Here is a 22,165-nt window from a genome sequence, read left to right as displayed (position 1 = left end):
CAGCTTATTTCCATCCAACTGAAAAACTTTATTGAAGTTGGCAATAATAAGTGTTGGTGATGATGTGGAGGAACTGATTCACTTGGGGTACAATGTGTAACATCTAACTACACTGAAGATACTCTAAAGAGAGAAATCCCACAAAGCTGTAAAATCTTCACAAATATATAGAAGAGAACACAAGTTCACTACTATTCATAGTGGTATTTCTTTTAATATTAAACCAAAGTTGTAACATCTCCAATAGGAAAATGGACAAAGCTTTGATATAATCAATGGGGTACTATACAGCAGTAAAAATAAAAGGTGTAAAGTTATACCTTTCAGCACTGAATCTCACAAATATACTAAGGGGGGAAAAATACGAAATGACAGGGGCTGGCGCTGTGCTGTAGTGGGTAAAGGCACTGCCTGTAATGCTGGCATCCCATATAGGCACCAGTTCCAGTCACAGCTGTTGCACCTCAGATCCAGCTCCCTGCTAATGTGCCTGGAAAAGCAGCAGCAGATGGCCCAAGTGCTTGGGCCCTTGCACTCACGTGGGAGACCTGGATGCAGCTCCTGGCTCCTGGCTTCAGCCTGGCCCAGCCCTGGAGACTGTGGTCATTAGAAGAGTGAATCAGTGGATGGAAGATATCTCTCTCTCTCTCTCTTTCTCTCTCTTTCTCTCTCTTTCTGCCTCGCCCTCTCTGGAGCTCTTTCAACTAACTAACTAAATAAATAAATATTAAAAAGAAAAAAGGAAACGAAAGAATACTTTCTGAAATGAATACGAAGAATGAATATGAAGCATTAGAACATGTCAAAATGTTATACAACTTTTTTTGAAGATTCATTTATTTATTTGAAAGTTGGAGATACAGCAAGAGAGAGAGATTGAGTTTTCCATATGCTGGTTCACTCCCCAAATGGCTGGATGACCAGGGCTGGGCCAGGCCAAAGCCAGGAACCAGGAGTTTCCTCCAGGTTTCCCACGTAGGTGCAGGGGCCCAAGGACTTAGGACATCCTCTACTGCTTTCCCAGGTCCATTATAAGAGAGCTGGATTGGAAGTGGAGCAGCTAGCACCTGAACTGGCGCCCATATGGGATGCCGGTGAACAAGCTGGGGCTTTAACTCACTGTGCCACAGCCCTGGCCAAAATACTCTACAATTTTGGTGATAGAAAGAACATAAGAGATGCATGAGAATGAAAACCATAAAACAACACAGAGGTAATCTGTAATGGAGAAGGGGAAACGTATGTTTTACTTTTTAGGCATGAATATTTATTGTATTATTTTTTACTAATGTATACTTCCCAAATATTATATAATAAAAGAAAACACAATAAATGAATCTGCTAGAGAGACCAATCAATAACCTATAGAAAAGAACTACATTTAAGTTCTTTAAATGTAAAATAAAAATGAATAAACACGAAGGTATTTCAAAAAGTTTATGGAAATGGAATTAGGTTTATTTTGTTTCAAACACTTTTGAAATCCTTGCATAGTTCTTTTACAATATATTTTTCCCACAACCTTTTTGAAGATTCTTTATACATTAAAGAAAAAGTAAAGAACAGTGAAAACAAGCTAATACAGTTCTGACAGGCTACCTGTTATAGTGGCACGCTTGCTTTAAACTCTCACCAAGAAATTGTTTCTGTTCTTTTACCTGTCTCTTATACGTCTCCAGCTGACTCCGTGCTGCATTGGCCTTCCTCAACTCTTCCTCTAGACTGACAGTGTTCTGCATATACATGGTATTCTTCTCTTCTAAGAGCTTAACCTGCCGCCTCAAATCACCAAGGTCCTCTAGCTTCTTTTTGTAAGATTCCACTTGACCTTCTAGTTTAGAAACTTTATCAGAAGAATGCCTAGAATGAGATGGGAAATTAAAAGTCAGAAAACCATCAATAGTCACAAAACTGCTTTAGACATCAAGTGCTAAAACAAGAGATACTGCTAGAAAACAATACGACCTAATGAAATTATAAGACTGTAAGTGGGGGCTGGCGCTATGGCATAGCGAGTAAAGCCAGTGCCCGCAGTGCTGGCATCCCATATGGGCACCAGTTCAAGTCCCAGCTGTTCTACTTCTAATCCAGCTCTCTTCTATGGCCTGGGAAAGCAGTAGAAGAGGGCGCAAGTCCCTGGGTCCCTGCACCCATGTGGGAGACCTGGAAGAAGCTCCTGACTCCTGGCTTCAGATCGGTGCAGCTCCAGCCCCAGCCATTGGGGCCAATTAGGGATTGAACTAGCAGATGGAAGACCTCTCTCTGTCTCTCTCTTGGCCTTTCCTTCTCTCTATGTAATTCTGAATTTCTTTCTTTCTTTCCTTTTTTTTTTTTTTTTTGACAGGCAGAGTGGACAGTGAGAGAGAAACAGAGAGAAAGGTCTTCCTTTGCCGTTGGTTCACCCTCCAATGGCTGCCGCACTGCGGCCGGCACATCGCACTGATCCAAAGCCAGGAGCCAGGTGCTTTTCCTGGTCTCCCATGGGGTGCAGGGCCCAAGCACTTGCGCCATCCTCCACTGCACTCCCAGGCCATAGCAGAGAGCTGGCCTGGAAGAGGGGCAACCAGGACAGAATCCGGCGTCCCGACCGGGACTGGAACCCGGTGTGCCGGCGCCGCAAGGCGGAGGATTAGCCTATTGAGCCACAGCGCCAGCCATAATTCTGAATTTCAAATAAATAAATCTTTTTTTTTTAAAGACCATAAGTGATTACATTACAGTTCAGTTTTTTGCTCAGGTGGTTTTTTTTTTTTGGACAGGCAGAATGGACAGTGAGAGAGACAGAGAGAAAGGTCTTCCTTTTCCGTTGGTTTACCCTCCAGTGGCCGCTGCGGCCGGCACACCGCGCTGATCCAAAGCCAGGAGCCAGGTGCTTCCTCCTGGTCTCTCATGCAGGTGCAGAGCCCAAGGACTTGGGCTACAGCAGAGAGCTGAACTGGAAGAGGAGCAACCGGAACTGAACCCGGCCCCCTACCGGGACTAGAACCTGGGGTGCCGGTGCCACAGGCGGAGGATTAACCTATTGAGCCGCGGCTTGCTCAGGTTTTAAGAAATACAGCCAAAATTATAGCACAATGTGTAATGGAGAATGTTTAAGGAAAGCAAATAGGAGGGGCTAGCCAGCCGAGTCCCATTCAGCACAAAAGTAAAGTAAGTTGTGTGGTGTTCAAATGATTTGGCAAGTGAGATATTATTGGTGACCACAGGAACAGCAGTTTCAGTGGAATAGTGGGAGCAGGCAATGGCAAACTTTAGTGGGTTGAGAAGAGAACAAACAGTTCCCCCTTCCCTTCCAAGGTTAAACAGATCTAAAAGCATTTTTGTAAAGGAGAGTCAAGATGTAAAGAGAAATGCTAATTGGTGTAGCACAGTCCATAGGCAGATAAGAAGGGGTGAGCCTCAGAGCACTGAAGAAGGAATTAGCCCTGGACAGGATGAAGAGCAAAGATGAAAAAAGACAGGTGGCTATGTGGGGCTGTCTGGGAGTGCAGGAAACAAAGGTCCTGAGAGCCAACAGTTCACGGCGTCTTTCTTCTGTGCAGCAGGAGACAAGGTCATCTCCTGAGACTAAGGCACGAGGGATGTGTGGTGTGGTGGTCCGTCAGGTGAGAGAGCTGTGAAAACATGGAGCAGCTATGAGAAAATGGGAGATGGACTTACCCACTTACAGGGGAAGCAGAATGGGGAGCCAGTGGTAAGAACCCAGTGTTAAGGTCTTTAATATGTAGTAGGACAAAACTGTATTACTATGTAATTTGTTCTTAGTATTGAAAGAGGCAAAGTAGAAAATGCAGGTGGTTGGAACCACTCAACAGAAGATCACGGACTACATAAGAAGCAGAACAGTGGGAAAATGAGGTGGCAGGGAGTAAGGTGCCTAGTGAGAGAGTAACTGGAAAACAAGTGCAGACCTGGAAAAAAAAAAGGTGGACCAGGTGGCTGCAGGATTCAACGGTGTTAGAAGAGGAGCTGGAGAGCTGGGTGAGGATGAGTATGCTCAGGGATTAATTTCTGTTTATTGCAGGTGCCGCTCAATTCCTCACAGAGACCCAAGACGAGAACAAGGCCACACAGAGGTCACACGGAAGCCCTGGGCCTGCACACAGGCGTGTCAGAGGGCTGAGGGTGGGCCCCGGAGAGGTAGGTCTGAGACTCCACAGCAAGGGAGGCTCACCTAAGAACATCAATCTCATCCTTCAGAGACTGGGCTTCGTCTGCCAACGTGGTGAGCTCATCGTTCTGCTGCCGCAGTTCGGAGATTTCCTTCTCTAATTCTTCACAGCGTATCCGATAATCATCTTTAGCAGCTTCTAGTCTGTAACCGAAACAGCACAGGTCAAGACAGAACTATTTACAGTCTCATCATTCTGCTTGGGACAGTAAAAGAAAGTAATGACAACAGGAAACATGAGAATAAACTCTTCTTAAAAATGTATTCTGTTGGGTGGCCACAGGCTGTCTTCCCAAGGGTATGCACTGTTGCCAGGTGTGGGAAAGGTGACAACAAACTCCCACTGTGCCACCAGACACCTAGACAGCTAGACATCAAGTAATGTTTTTCCAAAATATTCCTCAATATAATTTAAGGATTTATTATGAAACTAATGCACTTACTGTTGAAAATTTGCCAAAATACAGAAAAGGAAAGAAAATAAGAATCACATTAATTCAGATAGATAACTACTGTTCACATTTTTGGAGTTTATCCTCCAGTCTCATTTCTGCTCATATTTTTCACCAACAACACAGACAGTACTAATTTCTATTTATTAACCAGATCTATTTAACAGAGACCCCTCCTTTATTTTACAAAGTCTTTTTCTCTCATGTCACAAATATTTTGCCCAATTAGTTACTTTTCTTTATATAATGTCTAATTCTTAATTTTTTGTATTTAATTCTGTTTTAATGTTATACTTAATGATTTTTTTCTTTTAATTGTACATTTTCTGTTAGTACTACTAATGGTTTCATTTTAACATTAAAAATTCTAATTTCGGCCAGTACCACGGCTCACTTGGCTAATCTTCCGCCTGCAGCACTGGCACCCCGGGTTCTAGTCCCAGTTGGGGCGCCGGATTCTGTCCCAGTTGCTCCTCTTCCCCCAGCTCTCTGCTGTGGCCTGGGGAGGCAGTGGAGGATGGCCCAAGTGCTTGGGCCCTGCACCCGCATGGAAGACCAGGAGGAAGCACCTGGCTCCTGGCTTCGGATCGGCACAACACTGGCTGCTGGCGTAGTGGCCATTTGGGTGATGAACCAACAGAAGGAAAACCTTTCTCTCTGTCTCTCTCAACTCTGCTTGTCAAAAAAAATTCTAATTTCCGCATATTAATTTTCATGTATGAGGAAATGCAAGGATTTCCCTTGCTGAAATACCTACCAGAACCCATCTAACAAATTTTCTATTCTTTCCCTGTTGATTAGAAAATACTTCCTTCATCATATCACACATTCAAATACATTGAGATGCATTTGTATTACTGTTTGTCTGTATTTCACTGTATCAGTTCTAAGCTATTCAAATTAAGATAGGCTTAAAATATATTTGCACACTTGACATGGCAAGAGCTCCTTCATTATTCTCAAAATGTCTCGGGAAGTCTTGCTCATTAATACTACTAGATAAACAGACTTTGAACTGGTTAAGGGAAAACAATATAATTGAAATGCTCCTTTAAAAACATGCAAAACTACAATTATTTTCTCCATACAATATTTTTGATGTATAACTTCAAAATTTTCTTCATATAAGTCACATTACTTTAAAATTTTTTCAGTATTTCACATATTTAACAATGCAAGTGTATGCCAATGATACTAGCAATTGCAGCAAATAACATGTAAATGTTTACTGTGTCTAAGAACTTTTCACTTAATTCCCTTATATTTTCTAGACAGATGAAAATATTACCTGCAAATAATAACCTTTTAGTTTTTATCTTTCCAACATTTTTTGTCTCATTTCTTTTTATTTCATTTTCTAGAAAAGCAATAATGGCAGCCAAAACTTAAATAGCACCAGTCAGGCAACAGTTTCAGTGCTTTCAATGCACAAATATTAACTCAATTCTGACAAAAATTTTAGGAGGCAGATTAACACTATTGGACCTTCTCAGAGTTCAGGAAATGGGCAACATGCTCAAGGTTATATGGCTAACAAGTGGCAAAGCCAAGATTTTTAGAATGTCTAGAAAAAAGTTAAATAATAGATGAGTACTCATCTTCACCTTATTTTTTTAACTTAAATGTGAATTTCACATTTCAAGATAAATTTTTATTTTCCTTCTCCTTTAATCAATAAATCAAAGCAGTTACAATAGATTGGATAATGTTCGACAAGTAAATGGTCCTGGGATAAAGCTTATCTTAATACAGTATTGGGTTGAATTTGCCAGTGTTTTATTTAGGACTGTTAAATGGGATATCAGCACTTTTCTTTCTTTTTAATAATTTTTGTAGCCATTGTTGTAAGAATAGGACAAGTGGAGACAAACATAAGTTCAAAGTGTCACTGCTTTCTTGAATGTCGAATTTTAAATACTTCAAATATCCACAATTTGAATTAAGTGAATACTTGTATACCCCTTGCTAGATTCACTCATTGTTAGTATTTTGCTCCATTTGGCTTATCTCACTTTCTCAACAAATGCACACCAATAAAATTCATACACGTACTTTTAGGGAATCACTTGAAAGTAAGCTGCAAAAATTACCTTTCACCCCCAAATACCTCTGTAAAAAGGACATTCTTTTACATGTCTCAGTACATTATCACATCTAAGACAATTAATATCAATACTATTTAATGTGGAGTTCATATTTACACTTCCCCAATTGTAGCAAGAATGTGGAGTTCATATTTACACTTCCCCAATTGTAGCAAGAATGTCTTTTAAAATAAACCTTTCTCTGTCCACCCTGACCTAGGATCCAAAGAAAGTTCACCATTCCTTTAGTTGTAGTATCTTTTTGTCTTCTGTTGTTGTTGTTGTTGTTGTTTTTTTTTTTTTATGACATTGATTTGTTTCTTATTGTTTCTTCATGATTGAACTGAGGTTACATATTTGGCACAAACACTACATGGGTGATGCTAAGACTTCCAGTAATGTGTCATGTGTATATAATTGTCAGGGTGTCCCATAGTAGTACTGCTAAACCTGATGACTGCTTAAGATGGTTACTGCCACACAGCTCCACTTTCTAAAGGGGTATATTTTCTCTTTGTAACACAGATAATCTATGGGATTTAAATCTCAAAAGCCACCAGTCCTAAAAAAAATAATAAAATCAAAAGCACCCTATCATGATAAAAATAAGCCAGAAGCATTAGATGGGATTTAAAGAATCAAAAATATGATATATAAATATGGAGAATGAATAAAATCTCTGAGTTAAAATATTTCAAGATAAAGTATTACAAATATGAATTCTTGAACAATAGAACCATTAAACACTACCTCCTTCATAATAAAAACATAAGACAATTCTAAATACCAATTTCCCAAAACCCTAATTTAAATACTATCTATCAGTATTTATCATGTTAGAAATTAAAATGATAAATTTCAAATTTATCTCCTTAGTTGAAAATAACAGTAATAAACCCATATATTAAGATGAAAACATTTGGCTGGGGCAGGCATGTAGCCCACTCGTTAAGGAACCTTGTGGGAGCTCCTGCATCCCGCACTGGAGTACCTGGATTCCATACCCTGCTCCAGCTTAGCCCAGCCACTGCCGGCATTTGGGGGAATGAACCAGCAGATAGGAGCTTTCTGCCTCCTGGCCTCATTTATTTCTTGGCCTCTCAAATGAAAACAAACAAAACAAGAAAAACCATACTGTTTGTGAAAAACAGCTTGTTTTCGGACAGAGAAGAGTAGTACTGTTTTACATTTTGTGATTCTAGTAATTGCTTTAACAGAAGATAGCTGGCTTCTTAGACCTGTTTCTGCATTCACCTGCTGTGACATGTTTTGACTGAAGTCTGCATACAGCTTATAAACAAAGCCTTGCCTTGCACAGCTGTGTAGGTAGGAGAGACAGCCTCTGATGACCTTCAGGGGTTTTCAGATCAAAACACTGATGCAGACCATAGGGATGGACTATTGCTAAGGTTTGTGACAAGACTAAGAAAAGCTTTTTATTGGGGTGGGTGGGCATTTGGCACAGAGGTTAAGATGTTGCTTGGGATGCCCACAGCCCAGACCAGAGTCTCTGGGAAGCAACAGGTAGCCCTGCCATGCACGGCAGGGACCCAGATGGAGTTCTGGATTCCTGGCTTTGGCTTGCCCCAGCCCTGGCTGCTGCAGGCATTTGGAGAGAGCGAACCAGTAGATAGAAGACCCCTCAGTCTCTGTGCCTTTCAAATACATAAATTTAAAAAAAAAAAAAAAAGGTAGCTGTGTTCCAACAAAACTTTAAAAAGAATCAGAAAGGCGAACAGGAAAAAAACCTGGACACATTCCACTGAAAAATAATGAAGGGTAGGAGACAGGGTACCAAACTAGGTTACTCAGTAAACACCTAATTGATGTTTAGTTTTTCTGTTTTGACACTGGGAATCTATGGCTAGGTAATAAAAAGGTCATACTGCACTTTTTATCAAGTTATAACAAAATATGTTCCCGACACTGTGAAGTCCTTCAGCGTCCTAGCTCTGTTTTGTTCTGCAGACAGACATCAAATTTCCCCCTCTTTTATTTTCTCTTCCACCACCCAAGTGCCAAAGGATACTTCTTTCTTTTAGGTCTCTTATTCCTCCAGAAGTTACACGTAGAAGACTGCTCCTTTAAATCCTGCCTGTCCTTTTAAATCAGCTTGTCCCTTTAATTCCATCTGGGACTATTTCTATAAACCCTATACCTGTTCTTTGTATTATGTCTCTTTAAACTGTGTGCCTGAATGGGCAACAACTTCACTAAACGTCCTGCCTGATCTTTCTGTGGCGTCTGGCCCTTGAAGAAGATGCACTGGCTCTGAGATCCCTGTCCTGCAGCTTCTGGTCTACTCTGGCCAAGTACTTGGATCATTTTAATAAATAACTTGAGACATCCGGTGAATTTTAGCCTTCTGGTAACCCCTCCAACTCACCGGTAAGCCCCTTTGCTACTGCTCTTCCTCTTGTAGTCAGTCTGCTTTGGCTTGCTATAAGCTCCATGGTGGCTGGGGTAGGGGCAGGTATGTGGAACACAGCACTGGTGTTTGGGAAGATTTGGGGAAGCTGCTTATTACACAGCCATGTGGGTCTGCAGAGGTCCAGAAGCACTAATACCATTCTCTTAACTTTAAATGACAGTCATCAAATTTTTACAAGTAATATTTTAATGAGTGGTCTTTTACCTGAATGTTTCTTCCTGTAGCTGTTCTAATTGTGTCTGGAGCTGCAAATGCCTTCTTCCTGCTGGACTATTAGGGTCTTCTATAGAATCAGATTGATTGAGTCTTTCCATTAGTATCTGATTTTCTGCCAACAAACTACTCTTCTCCTCTTGCAGAGCTGCAACCTGTTGCATATGGGGAGACAGTGGTCATTTCCTCCAGTTACAATAGCTTCTGCTGCTGCTTAGTCACTTGTGTATTACCATCACAAAGGAAAGCCTACTGTTAAAGAAGTGTAATCAATCTCCACCTAAAATATTATTTTGGAATACTGCACATGCAGAACAATATGTAAGAATTCATTCTTTATTTCATATTTGGACACTTCCCAGAAAAGATACACAGATGGCAAACAACCACACAAAAAGATAAATGTCATTATTCACCAACAAATGCAAATTAAAACCACGTTATATCACTGAACTCCCACTACAATTGATAAAGTTAAAATAAAAACAAACCTGGGGTAGCAAGTATTGGCATAGATGAGAACAAAAGGAAATCTCATATACTTGCAATAGAATGTAAAATATTTCAAATACTTTGAAAAACAGTTTAGCAGTGTCTTAAAAAACTTCAAATCAATCAAGTGCAAATACCATATGATTGATTCAGCCATTCCATTCCTAGGTACTTACTCAAGAGAAAAAAAAGCCTATGCCGACAGAGACAGAGACAGGAAGGTTTTCAGTAGCTTTATAACAGAGAAAACCTGGAAACAACTCAAGTGCTTATCAGCAAGTGAACGGATAAATAAATTGCTGTACATTCCTACAACGGAATACTACTTGGCAATAAAAAAAGAACTATTATTACCAATTCATGATGAATCTCAAAATACTAAAGGAAGCCAGACCCTGCACCTGCTAAAAAGAGTATATGCTGTACAATTCCTTTTAAATACAGCAGTCTCTCCTCATCCCTGTTTTCTCTTGAACTTGCTCTAGTTGGGTCTACCGAGTCCACCGAGCTGCTCATCGGGACCACTTGATACAATCCTCCTCCTTGGACACCTCGCTCTCAAGAACTATGTACCTTCTTCTAGCCCCTCTTTACCCCCTCCCCCTAGAGTGTCACACTCTTCTACGTGCAGCAATGGCTTCCAGTTTACAGCTGTAAATATCCTCTGTTTACTGAAAACGCATGCATTCCCACTTCTAGCCTAGAATCCTGAACTAGTATCACTTCCACATGCATGTCCAATAGGTATCTCATATTTAAAATTGATACATAATAAGTGTATGTATTGATGGAGTACAGTATGATATTTTGATTCATGAACTCGATGAATAATGAGCAAATCAAGGCAATTAGCATATTCATCACTTTAAACATTTGTCATCTGTGTTGAGAACATTCAAATTTCTCTTTTCTAGTTATTTCAAAATATACAATAAATTACTGTTAACTATATCCACCCTACTGTGCTACAAAACACTATAAATTAGTCCTCCTACCTAACTGTACTTTTGTACCTGTTAATAAACACCCGTCCTTTCCCAGCTCTGGTAAGCGCTGTCCCATCCTCTGCTTCAGTGAGGTCAATCATCGCTTCCACATCTGAGTGAGAACACATGGTACTTGCCTTTCTATGCCTGACTTATTTCACGTCCTCCAATTCCATCCATGATGCTGTACATGACAGAGTTTTACACTTCAGTGTGCCTAAGTACCATATTTTCTTTATGTACTCATCAGCTGATAGACACAGAGGCTGATTCCATGTTTTGGCTATTGTGAAAAGTGCTGCAATGAACACATGAGTGCAAACACCTCCTGAACACATTGATTGCAGTTCCTGCAGATGTAAGCCCAGCATTGAGACTGCTACATCATATGGCAATTCCATTTGTAGCTTTCTGATGAACCTCCCTCCATTCTCCATAATGCCTGAGCTAATTTACATTCCCACCAACACACGAGGAGAGTTTGCTCCCTTCTCTCCACATTGCCTGCACTGGATATTTTCTTTCTGTTTGACAAAGCCTTTTTAACTACAGTTTTCATTTGCATTTCTTTGAAGATCAGTGATAAACACTTTTTAATATACCTACTGGCTATTTATATGCTTTCTTTTGAGAAATGTCTACTCTAATTAGCATTTTAAAATCAGACTGCCTATATTATTATTTTGCTGCTGAGATCCTTGACTGTTCTGGATATTAATTCCCTATTGCGGCCAGTGCCGTGGCTCACTAGGCTAATCCTCCACCTGCGGCCCCGGCACACCGGGTTCTAGTCCCGGTCGGGGCGCCGGATTCTGCCCCAGTTGCTCCTCTTACAGTCCAGCTCTCTGTGGCCCGGGAGTGCAGTGGAGGATGGTCCAAGTCCTTATGCCCTGAACCCGCAAGGGAGACCAGGAGAAGCTCCTGGCTTCGGATCGGTGCGGTGCGCCAGCCGCAGCGCACCGGCCGTGGTGGCCATTGCGGGGTGAACCAATGGCAAAGGAAGACCTTTCTCTCTGTCTCTCTCTCTGTCCACTCTGCCTGTCAAAAAAAAAAATTCCCTATTGCATGAATGGTAGTTTACAAATATTTTTCCCATTTTGTAGTTATCTCTGTCCATTGTTCTTTTTTTTTTTTTTTTTTAAGATGTATTTATTTATTTGAAAGTCTGAGTTACACAGAGGAAGAGTCGGGAGAGGGAGAGGGAGAGGGAGAGGGAGAGAGAGAGACAGAGAGAGAGGTCTTCCATCTGCTGGTTCACTCCCCAGTTGGCCGCAAGGGTTGGAGCTGTGCCGATCTGAAGCCAGGAGCCAGGAGCTACTTCTGGGTCTCCCACATGGGTGCAGGGGCCCAAGGACTTGGGCCATCTTCTACTGTTTTTCCAGGCCATAGCAGAGAGCTGGATCGGAAGTAGAGCAGCCAGGTCTCGAACCGGAACCCATATGGGATGCCGGCACTGCAGGAGGTGGCTTTACCTGCTACGCCCCTGTCCATTCTTCTTTTGCTGTGCAGATAGTCTCTTTTATCTATTCTGCTATGCCTCTGAGGCTTATCCAGAGTATCTCTGCCCAGATAGAGCTCTTAACCAGCACCCCCTTGGCCCTTTCAATCTCAGGAACTGGAAACTCCAGCCTTCCAGCTGCTCAGCTGGCATCCCCAGCATCTTGCCCTCACTCCCAGATCAGACTGTCACAAAACATCACTGGTTTGACCTTCAAACATATTTTCACTTCTCAGCATCTCTACATCCTGGTCAAAGCCAACTTGATTTGTCTGGATTACTGCCATGGCCTCTAAATTGATTTGGGCCTTGCCTCCTTTCAGAAAAGACCACCAGACTAACCTGCTCAAACCCCTCCAATGGCATCCCATGTCACTCAAGGATGCTCTCACCAGGCTGATAATGCCTCGTCTGAGTTCCTCTTCCTTGGCTCTGTCTGCCCCCAACTCAGTTCTCCTGCCATCCTCCTCCAGCTGCCTCTTGAATATGCTAGGTTATATTCCCACCTCAGGGCCTTTGCACTTACCATGGCACTGCAATGGAACTGCAGTGGAACTTATACTGCTCTTCCCCTGGATTCAGGGGGGTTTATGCCGCTAATCTCCTTGGGATTACTAACATGTCACCTCATGTAAATTTTAATTTAAAATTAATTCTTCCAGGGCCGACGCCATGAGGTAGCGGGTAAAACTGCCGCCTGCAGTGCCGGCATTCCATATGGGTGCTGGTTCAAGTTCTGGCTGTTCCTCTTCCAATCGTGCTCTCTGTCATGGCCTAGGAAAGCAGCAGAAGATGGCCCAAGTCCTTGGGCCCCTGCACCTGGATGGGAGACCCGGAAGAAGCTCCTGGCTCCTGGCTCCTGGCTTCAGATCAGCCCTGCTCTGGCTGTTGTAGCTATTTGGGGAGCGAACCACTGGATGGAAGACCTCTCTGCAACTCTGCCTTTCAAATAAATAAATAAATAAATAAATAAATCCTTAAACCTATATTTTTATCTTCCTTACTGCCTGTCTTCACTACTAGAATGCAAATACCTTGGAAACAGGGATGTTTTATCTGTTTCTGTCTGTCTGTACTCTTGCCCTACCCTTAATCTGTATTGTACCTACAGCAATTAGAACAGTACATGGTACTTAGCGGCTGCTTAGTAAATGTTACTAAACAACTTAATGAATCTGAAATGCCAGCTGTATAATTTGTCAATTTCCAAAACTGCATGAGTTTTGTTTTGTTTTGTTTTGTTTTGTTTTTGATTCCATGCCTCTAGTCTAATTCATTTCTGCTTTTTTCATCTGTCAAAAATATTAAAGGGAGAGAGGGTGGAGTCTGGCCTAGTAGTTAAACTGTCAGTCTAGGTGCTTGATTCTCACATCAGAGTAGCTGGGTTCAGTCCAGCTCCCCATTCTAGCTTTTTGCCAATTCAGACCCCGGAATGGCCCAAGTAGTTGGGCCCTTGCCACCCACATGGAAGAATTTGCTTGAGTTCCTAGCTTCCAGCTTTGGCTTGGCCCAGCCCTACCCACTGTGGGCATTTGGAGAGAACCAGCAGATGGAAGCTTTCTCAAACTAATTAAATATAAATTGTAAAGGTTTTAAATGTTAAAGACTCATTTCTATTACCGATTTCTAACTTCAATGGTATACTGGGCAGATAGCAAGCTTTTTTGGCATAAAAGACCACATAGTACATATTTTAAGACTGTGAGAGGTCTCTGTGGCAAGTACGCTAATCTGTAACTAGCATGGAAGCCAGATAATGTACAGCAAAGGGATGGGCGCAGCTGTACTTCATGAAACTTTTCAAAAACAGAAATGTAATTTCCCAACCCCATATGCTTAACTTTATTTTATTTTTAAGATTTATTTATTTTATTTGAAAGACATAGTTAGCGGGGAGTTGCAAAGAAGTAGTGCAGCCAGGACTTCAGCTGGAGCTCATGTGGATACCAGCGTTGCAGGCAGCAGCTTAACCCGCTGCACCCCAACACTGGCCCCACCATGTGCTGTGCTTTAATTTTTTATTATCAAAGATAATATTGGGGACAGTGTTGTGGCACAGTGGGTAAAGCCACTGCCTGCCATTCCAGCATCCCATAATGCTTCAAGTCCCAGCTGCTCCACTTCCAATCCAGCTCCCTGCTGATGGCCCAGGAACAGCAGCAGAGGATGGCACAGGTACTTGGGCCCCTGCACCCATGTGGAGACCTGGAAGCAGCTTTGGGCTCCTGGCTTTGGCTTGGCCTACCACTGGCTATTGTGGCCATTTGGTGAATCAAACAGCAGATGAAAGATCTGTCCATCCATTGTGGCAAAAAAAAAAAAAAAGTCCTACGTGAAGGATCTCTGTGAAGGAGACTCCAGTGGAAAGAAGGGGCCATCAAAGAAGGATGTACTTCTCTGAAGGGAAGAGATAACTTCCACTTTGCTTATGGCCTTATCTAAATACTGACAGAGATTGTGAATTTAAAAGGCTTCCCTAGCCTTCACAGCTCATTTCAAGAGCCTCGGGTGACCACTGACATCGTACATAAGAGTGTTAATTGTTAAATTAATAACAGGAGTCACTGTGCACTTACTCCCCATGCAAGACCTCTGTCCTCAATGAGTTGTATTATGAGAATTAACTGTAAAACTAGTTCTGTGTGTGTGTGTGTGTGTGTGCAAATTGTTGAAATCTTTACTTAGCATAGAGTTGGTCTTCTGTGTATGAAGTTAACTGAAAATAAATCTTAATGGAGAATGGGACTGAGAATGGTAGAGGGAGGAGGAGGTGGAGTGGGAGGACAGGTATGGTGGGAAGAATCACTATATTCTTAAAGCTGTACTTAGGAAATTTGTACTCATTAAATAAAAGGTTTCTTTGAGGGAAAAAAAGATTTGTCTCTCCCTTTCTATAAGTTTGACTTTCAAAAATAAATAAGTAAATGAATCTTTAAAAAATAGTATTTATATCTTGCTTGTAAAAATAATGAATGTATTATTGTAACTTAGGATTTGTGTATACATAAATTCTAAAATCTGAAAAGTAATTCATAGCTCTTACATTATGACTATGTAAATATTATTTCCTATATGACCCAAGAAGCATTTTATGATGACACTTCCTTTCATATGCATCCTGTGTGATGACCAAATTCTCTGCTTTTCCATGGAAAATGCTTCTCATAGCATAAACTGAACTGTGTGCGTGTGTATACACATACACATATATTCCAGCTTTCAAGAACATCAGTGCATGACCAATTATGTCTTGTGTGTACCTACAACCACTTCCTCCACTCCCTGTATTTGGAAGTAAATTCTAGACAAACAATCTTATTTCTTAGTTTTATCTATTTGTGAGAGACTTCTCTGACTTCATTTTATTGCTTTTTTATTTTCACAATTCTGTTTTTAACTTACTTAAGTGTTTCTTGATCTCTAACTTTTCATTCTTAAAATAGCATTTGGTCCTTATTTTACAGTTGTACTATCTTTTTTGAGGGTTTTAAATAGATTTAAAACAAAAATCTCTCCTACTCCCTCAAATTTCTCTACTTCCTCAAGCCTACTTTTCTGTTTATTTGATCCTTTTCTCTTCATAAAGCAGGTTTTCCTGACATTTAAGAACTAAGTCAGGGAACAGACACTTGGCACAGCAATCGGGATGCTGCTCAGGACACCTGTATACCATCTCAGAAGCCTAGGTTCGAGTCCCGGCTTGGTTTTGGATCCTGCTTCCTGCCACTGTGCACCCTGAGAGGCAGAAGATGATGGCTCAAAATGCTCAGATGCCAGCCACTCATGTAGGAAACCTGAATGGAGTACCTGACCCCTGGCTTTGGCCTGTCCTAGCCCCAGCTGTTGTGGGCATTTGGGAAGTGAACCAGCAGATCTTTGTCTCTCAGCCTTTCAAATAAAAATAAATAAATAAATAAAAGACTTACTCAGTAGCAAGAGTAACTGGAAACCCTTCAGTTCAAGGCTGATCCACAAGACGCTGGCCACTACATAAAGCAGGGATGCAGAAAGGCCAAATCGAAGGGACCTTCCTTACCCTGCAATGCCAATACCACTCTATTCTCTCTACACTTCCACTTGTGGAATTTCTTTACTGATCTGGAACCTGTCTGTAGCTGTGCCTGTCTGTAGATGACACAGCTGAGGGCCTGACTCATGTATACAACATCTCTGACGAGAACAGCTCCCTTCACCCCTCTCTGAGTGTTCCTGGTCACTGCACTCACGGCTCCTTTCAGCTAGTCAACACTTCTGCAACTGTCTTTTGGGTTTTAGAGGTTCGTGAAGACTGGCAGTATGCCGGAGCTGGCTACAGACAAGCTGACTGTTAAATATTCAAGAGCCTTGAGGTTGGCTCTTAAACCGGTAACTCAAAATCAGCCATTGTGAGGCTATTAATAAAGAAACTGGCAAACACTACAAATCCAGGCCTTAAAAACCATCCCCACTCTCCTGAGAGCCGATTTACTAGAATACTACAAAGACTCATCTGTGGTGCCATCCCTCCTCTCCTCTCCTTTTCTGTGGGTTTATGCCACTTTAATTCATTTACCATGAACTTAATGGGTTACAGAGAGGAAATGAACGCTCTGTACAGCTCGCTGCCTTTCCCCAGAAGCTTGCTTCCCTTCTCCGGGGCTGCCTCACCGTCAAGCTGCACTGCAGGGCACACACAGCACGTGTGGCGGCACGTTTCAGACACAACAGATCTCTTACCTGCATATCCAGTTCATGGCACCTCTGAGCAATTTCTTCCTTTGCTGACAAAGCCTCATTCAGTTCCTCTGTAGTTTTCTTCAACTAGTTAAAAATAAAGAGATAAGTATTTCAATAGGAAGTAGCAACAATTAATAGCTACATATGTACAAAATACAACTAAAACATCTCCCCCTTTTTTGGTTGGTGGGAGATGGTGCAGGGAAAGTCAAGAACTCCTCTGAAAGGGTCCAAAGAACCCAGTTTTGAATTTCCTTGAGTCCTACGTCTCGCTTTCTCTGTCTTTTTAATTTGACTTGTCCCTCTGCCAGGTTTTCTTACGTATCTTTTATCTGGATTACTTGGTTCTTGGTAATATTGATTATTCAATAGGTGAGAAACTTTACCTTGGTAAAGTATGATGTACTAGAGTAACAGGGATTTCAAACTGCAAAAATAAACAGCTAGTACATTTCAACACAAGATTTATAGTCATAGCAAATCTTTATGGTTATCCATACAACACCATTTTTAAGAAAATATTTTTGTCATTCTGATTCTCAATATAAACCAAGCATTCCCTGGTTGTGACTTATCACATAAACTCTAAGTTAGCAATACATGAAAAAAATGATTAAAAGCTCTGCATTTCATGTAACCAAAGGTGGTGTTTAATTTTTTTTAATTTTAATTAGTTTTAACGGACTGAATGTGAGTTGTAAATACAATTCTTTATTTTTTATTTACTTGAGAGGTACAGTCAGAGATTTTTATTAAGAGGCAATGTTTAAAATTACAAAATAGCTTTTCCATGAAAAGTATAAAAAATACTGCAGAATTCCTGAAGTGTGTGTATATGTATGTGTGTATATATATACATACATACATACACATACACACACACACACACACACACACACACTTCCTTAGAGTGTTCACCACTTCACAAATATGAAAGGTAAGGCAGGGGGAGATATCTTCAGTTGGAGAATATGGTAAAATCCTTGAAATAAATAAACTGGAAGAATAAATGCATGCCCTTTTCCAGGAATGCAACTATTGTGTTAAATTAGCATACAGATATTACTAACAGAAAAGAATGATTAGAAAACAGGAATTAAAAATTAAAGACGTTATTTTAAGAGAGTTATGCAAGAGTACTTCCAATACAATTTATAAATTCAATTATAAATGTATAAACTATCCATTAGCAAGTACCTTAAGTTCCTACTTTTTACATAGAATGTAAAATGTTATACCAATGCATTCCATAAATACTTTTAACTGAAATACCCTTCTCATTAATGGCTGAAGTTTATACTTTTCATCTCTGCATGAACAGAAATAATGCAAGCTTTATACCTGGCGATCAAGGTCTACGTAGGCATCATTCCCAGCAGACACAGGAGATTCTTTACTCATCAGCTGAAATTAAGAGTCAGATGATTAGAATTACAAGGCAAAGAAGACATTCTACATGATTACTCACACAATAAAGTGAACACCCAGCCTAATGATTCTGAGTCTGCCCTTTCTTTCACCATGCCAAGATAATGCCATCATTTAAAATCAGAGGTCTAGGGCAAGTGTTTAGCCCAGTGGTTAAGATGCCTTGTGTCCCAAATTGGAATTTCTGGTTCAATTCCCAGCTCCTGCTCTTGCCTGCAGCTCTCTTTCAATTCAGACCCTAGGAAACAGTGGTGATGGTGTAAGTTATCGGGCTCCTGCCACCCTTGTGGGAAATTTGGACTGGATTCTTGGCTCCTGGCTTCTATGCAGCCCAGTCCAGGCCACTATAAATATTCTGGCGGAAGTGAACAAGATGGGTACTCTCTCTGTACCTTGCAAATAAAAAAAAATTAATTAGGTGCCTCTCAAGTCCCTATAAAAATGTTAGTCATAGGGTTAACTTTGAAAAAGAAACAGAATAAAAAAATAAAATTAAAGTTCAGATTCTGGTGCTCATTTTCATTCTAAGCCTAGTCCTACGAATCAAGTATAATTTATTCTTATCACTAGAAAGACAAGCTGTTAAAAATGTGGCTATTTAAAAAAAAAATCAACTTCATAAAAATAGCAAGTAAACACATGAAAAGATGCTAAACATCGTAAGTTGTTAATGAATACCAATTCAAAACCACAATAACATTTCAGACTCACTAATGATGCCTATAATAAAAAATATGGACAATAACAAGATATGCAAAAACAAAAGAACTGCTCACTGCAGGTGGGAATGTAAAATGGTACAGTTACTGTAGAAACAAACTGGTGGTGATTTAAAAGGTTCAACACAGAATGACCGCATGACCCAGCAATCTATTTCTAGATACAGATGCTCCTTGACTTATGATAGGGTTACATCCCGCTAAGCCCATCATAAATTGGAAATATCATAAGCCAAAATGCATTTAGTCTGCTTGGCTTGCAGAACATCCTAGCTCAGCAACACTGCACACTGCAGAGCAGTAACTGTCCCCTCCATGATCACGGGGCTGATAGGGGACTGCTGGGACCCACATCATGAGACAGTAGCATACCACTTATTGCTAGCCTGGGAAAAGATCAAAATGCAAAATCTGACGTGCAGTTTCTAGTGAACGCGTATCACTTAGGCACCATCATAAAGTCAAAATAGATCTTAAATTGAACCACCATCTAAATCAACCATCCATATAGGTGTCCCAGCAAAAAAATTAGTGTGCCCATGTTCACAGCAATGTTGTTCACAATAGCCAACAGGTATAAATAATGGAAATGGCCACCAACTAATGAAAGGATAAACAAAATGTGGTACACCTATGCTATGGAATGTTGTCCAGCAATAAAAAGGAACAAAATGCTGATACATACTACCATAAACCTTAAAAATACACTAAATCAAAGAAACCAAACATAAACTCTACATATTGTATAACTCACTAAAGGAACATAGGTACAACCATAGACACAGAAAACTACAAGTTGCCAGGTGCAGGAGGGAAGAGGAAATGTACAGTAATTGCCTCGTAGGTACTGGGGTTCTTTTGGGTGCAGAACAAGTTCTAAACTACGTCGGGGTGACATTCATACAACACTGCGAATGTAATAAACATCACCAATGGCAAATCTCATGTCATATGTACTTCACTGCGTTAACAACAACAATAACAAAGTCATCTGACTCTATATGGAAACTAAAATTTAGAAAACAAACAAAAGAAAAAACAAATGTCTGTGTGGATCAGCATTTACTTGTTAAACTCCTTATGTGGTGAAGGTGTAGTAAGCCTTTTTACTGTAATGTAAATTTAAAGGTTACCTCAAAAACTAAAAAGAAAAAGGGAGAAGGAAGGCGGGTGCGAGGGAGAAGGGGAGGGGTAAAGGAAGAAGGGAATATCATTATGTTCTTTCTATCTACAAAGCACATTGAATCTGCTAAAAACTAATTAAAACTGGGCCAGCACTGTGGCATAGCAGATAAAGTGTTGCAGCACTGGCATCCTATACGGACACTAGTTTGTGTCCAGCTGCTCTTCTTCCAGTCCAGCTCTCTGCTATCATCTGGGAGAGCAGTGGAAGATAAGTCCTTAGGCCCCTGCACCCACATGGGAAACCTGGAAGAAGCTCCTGGCTCCTGGCTTCAGATAGGCCCAGTTCCAGCTGTTGTGGTCATTTAGAGAGTGACCTAGCAAGTGGAAGACCTTTCTCTCTGTCTCTCTCTGTGTCTCTAACTCTGCCTCTAAAATATATAAATAAATCTTTAAAAAAATTAAAAATAAAAATAAAATATGTACATACATTTATTCACAAGTAGAATAAAACATTCGTTGTAATTGAAAAAATCAGAGTCAGTAGTACCAGAATAAAAACATAATGTGCCTTAAGGAAAAAAAGACCTTTTTTTAAAAGATTAATTTTTATTCATTTGAAAGGCAGAGTTACAGAAAGAAAGAGCGAGACAGAGAGAGACAATCTTCTACCCACTGCTTCATTCTCCAAATGGCTCCAATGGCTAGGGCTGAGCCATACTGAAGCCAGGAGCTTCTTTGGGGTCTCCTATGTGGGTGCAGGGCCTAAAAGACTTAGGCCATTTTCTGCTGCTTTCCTACGCACATTAGCATGGAGCTGGATCTATACTGGGGCAGCTGGGACTCCAACTGGCACCCATATGGGATGCTGGAGTAGCAGGCAGCAACATTACCCACTATGCCATAACATCAGCCCCCAAAAGGGTTATTTTACAAAAGGCCTTTCTCAATCCCACAAATCGATCCTGATGACCCCTTGCCCTCCTCCCAGGTCCAATGAGTCACTACATATGATCAATTTTCAAACCTGTCTACTTCCACCTCAACTATCATAACCTAGTTCAGGCTTCCATCACTGGATAATACTAAAGTCTCTCAGTTGGCCTCCTTTCCTCTAGCCTTGTTTTCCTGTGCTATGGTTTGGATGTTGAGTGTCTCCCAAAGGCCCCTATGTGAAGGCTTGGTCCCCAGGTAGTGCTGCTGGAGGCAGTGGAACCTTTGGGAGGTCCTTGGATCACTCACAGCATGCATCTCTTGGAAGGGATTGTGGAAGCCACTCTCCCTCTGACATCCTGTTTGGCACTGTAAGCTCCACTGGCCATGATGTGCTACCATTCTGCACCCTTACCGAGGCCTCACATCCAAAACTGTGCAGGAAACAATCCTGCTCTCTTTATACATCAGCTGCCTCAGGTATTCACTGCAGTGACGCAAACCTAACTAGTACATGTTCTAATCCACACTTTCCATTGCAGATTTTCTCAAACATGGACCTCAATGTATTTTCTCCTTAGAATCTACTCACTGGGGCCGGTGCCACGGCTCACTAGGCTAATCCTCTGCCTCTGGCGCTGGCACACCGGGTTCTAGTCCTGGTTGGGGCGCCGGATTCTGTCCCAGTTGCTCCTCTTCCAGTCCAGCTCTCTGCTGTGGCCCGGGAAGGCAGTGGAGGATGGCCCAGGTGCTTGGGCCCTGCACCCACATGGGAGACCAGGAGGAAGCACCTGGCTCCTGGCTTCAGATCAGCGCAGCGCACCGGCCACGATGCGCCAGCCATAGTAGCCACTTGGGGGATGAACCAACGGAAAAAGGAAGACCTTTCTCTCTCTCCCTCTCTCTCTCTCTCACTGTCT

The 22,165-nt window shown here is 41.3% G+C and overlaps 1 protein-coding gene across 3 annotated transcripts in view; it reads right to left on the bottom strand.

Moving 5' to 3' along the window:
• The window catches only part of HOOK3 (hook microtubule tethering protein 3), a 125,696-nt gene that overhangs the window by 54,445 nt on the left and 49,086 nt on the right, over positions 1 to 22,165 (bottom strand). For all 3 annotated transcript variants that reach the window (XM_002720760.6, XM_051832317.3, XM_089325942.1), the window contains exons 7-11: positions 18,385 to 18,447; positions 17,044 to 17,127; positions 9,343 to 9,506; positions 4,175 to 4,315; positions 1,659 to 1,860 (exon numbers count right to left, since the gene is read on the bottom strand). In XM_002720760.6, coding sequence (XP_002720806.1) covers positions 1,659 to 1,860; positions 4,175 to 4,315; positions 9,343 to 9,506; positions 17,044 to 17,127; positions 18,385 to 18,447 — 654 coding nt within the window. The remainder of the gene's footprint in view (positions 1 to 1,658; positions 1,861 to 4,174; positions 4,316 to 9,342; positions 9,507 to 17,043; positions 17,128 to 18,384; positions 18,448 to 22,165) is intronic.

The sequence above is a fragment of the Oryctolagus cuniculus genome, chromosome 2 (assembly GCF_051225735.1).
Source record: "Oryctolagus cuniculus isolate XC-2025 breed Fujian yellow rabbit chromosome 2, ASM5122573v1, whole genome shotgun sequence".
Lineage (NCBI taxonomy): Eukaryota > Metazoa > Chordata > Mammalia > Lagomorpha > Leporidae > Oryctolagus > Oryctolagus cuniculus.
The sequence above is the reverse complement of the archived record's forward strand: the minus strand, read 5'-3'. Positions and strand labels throughout refer to the sequence as shown.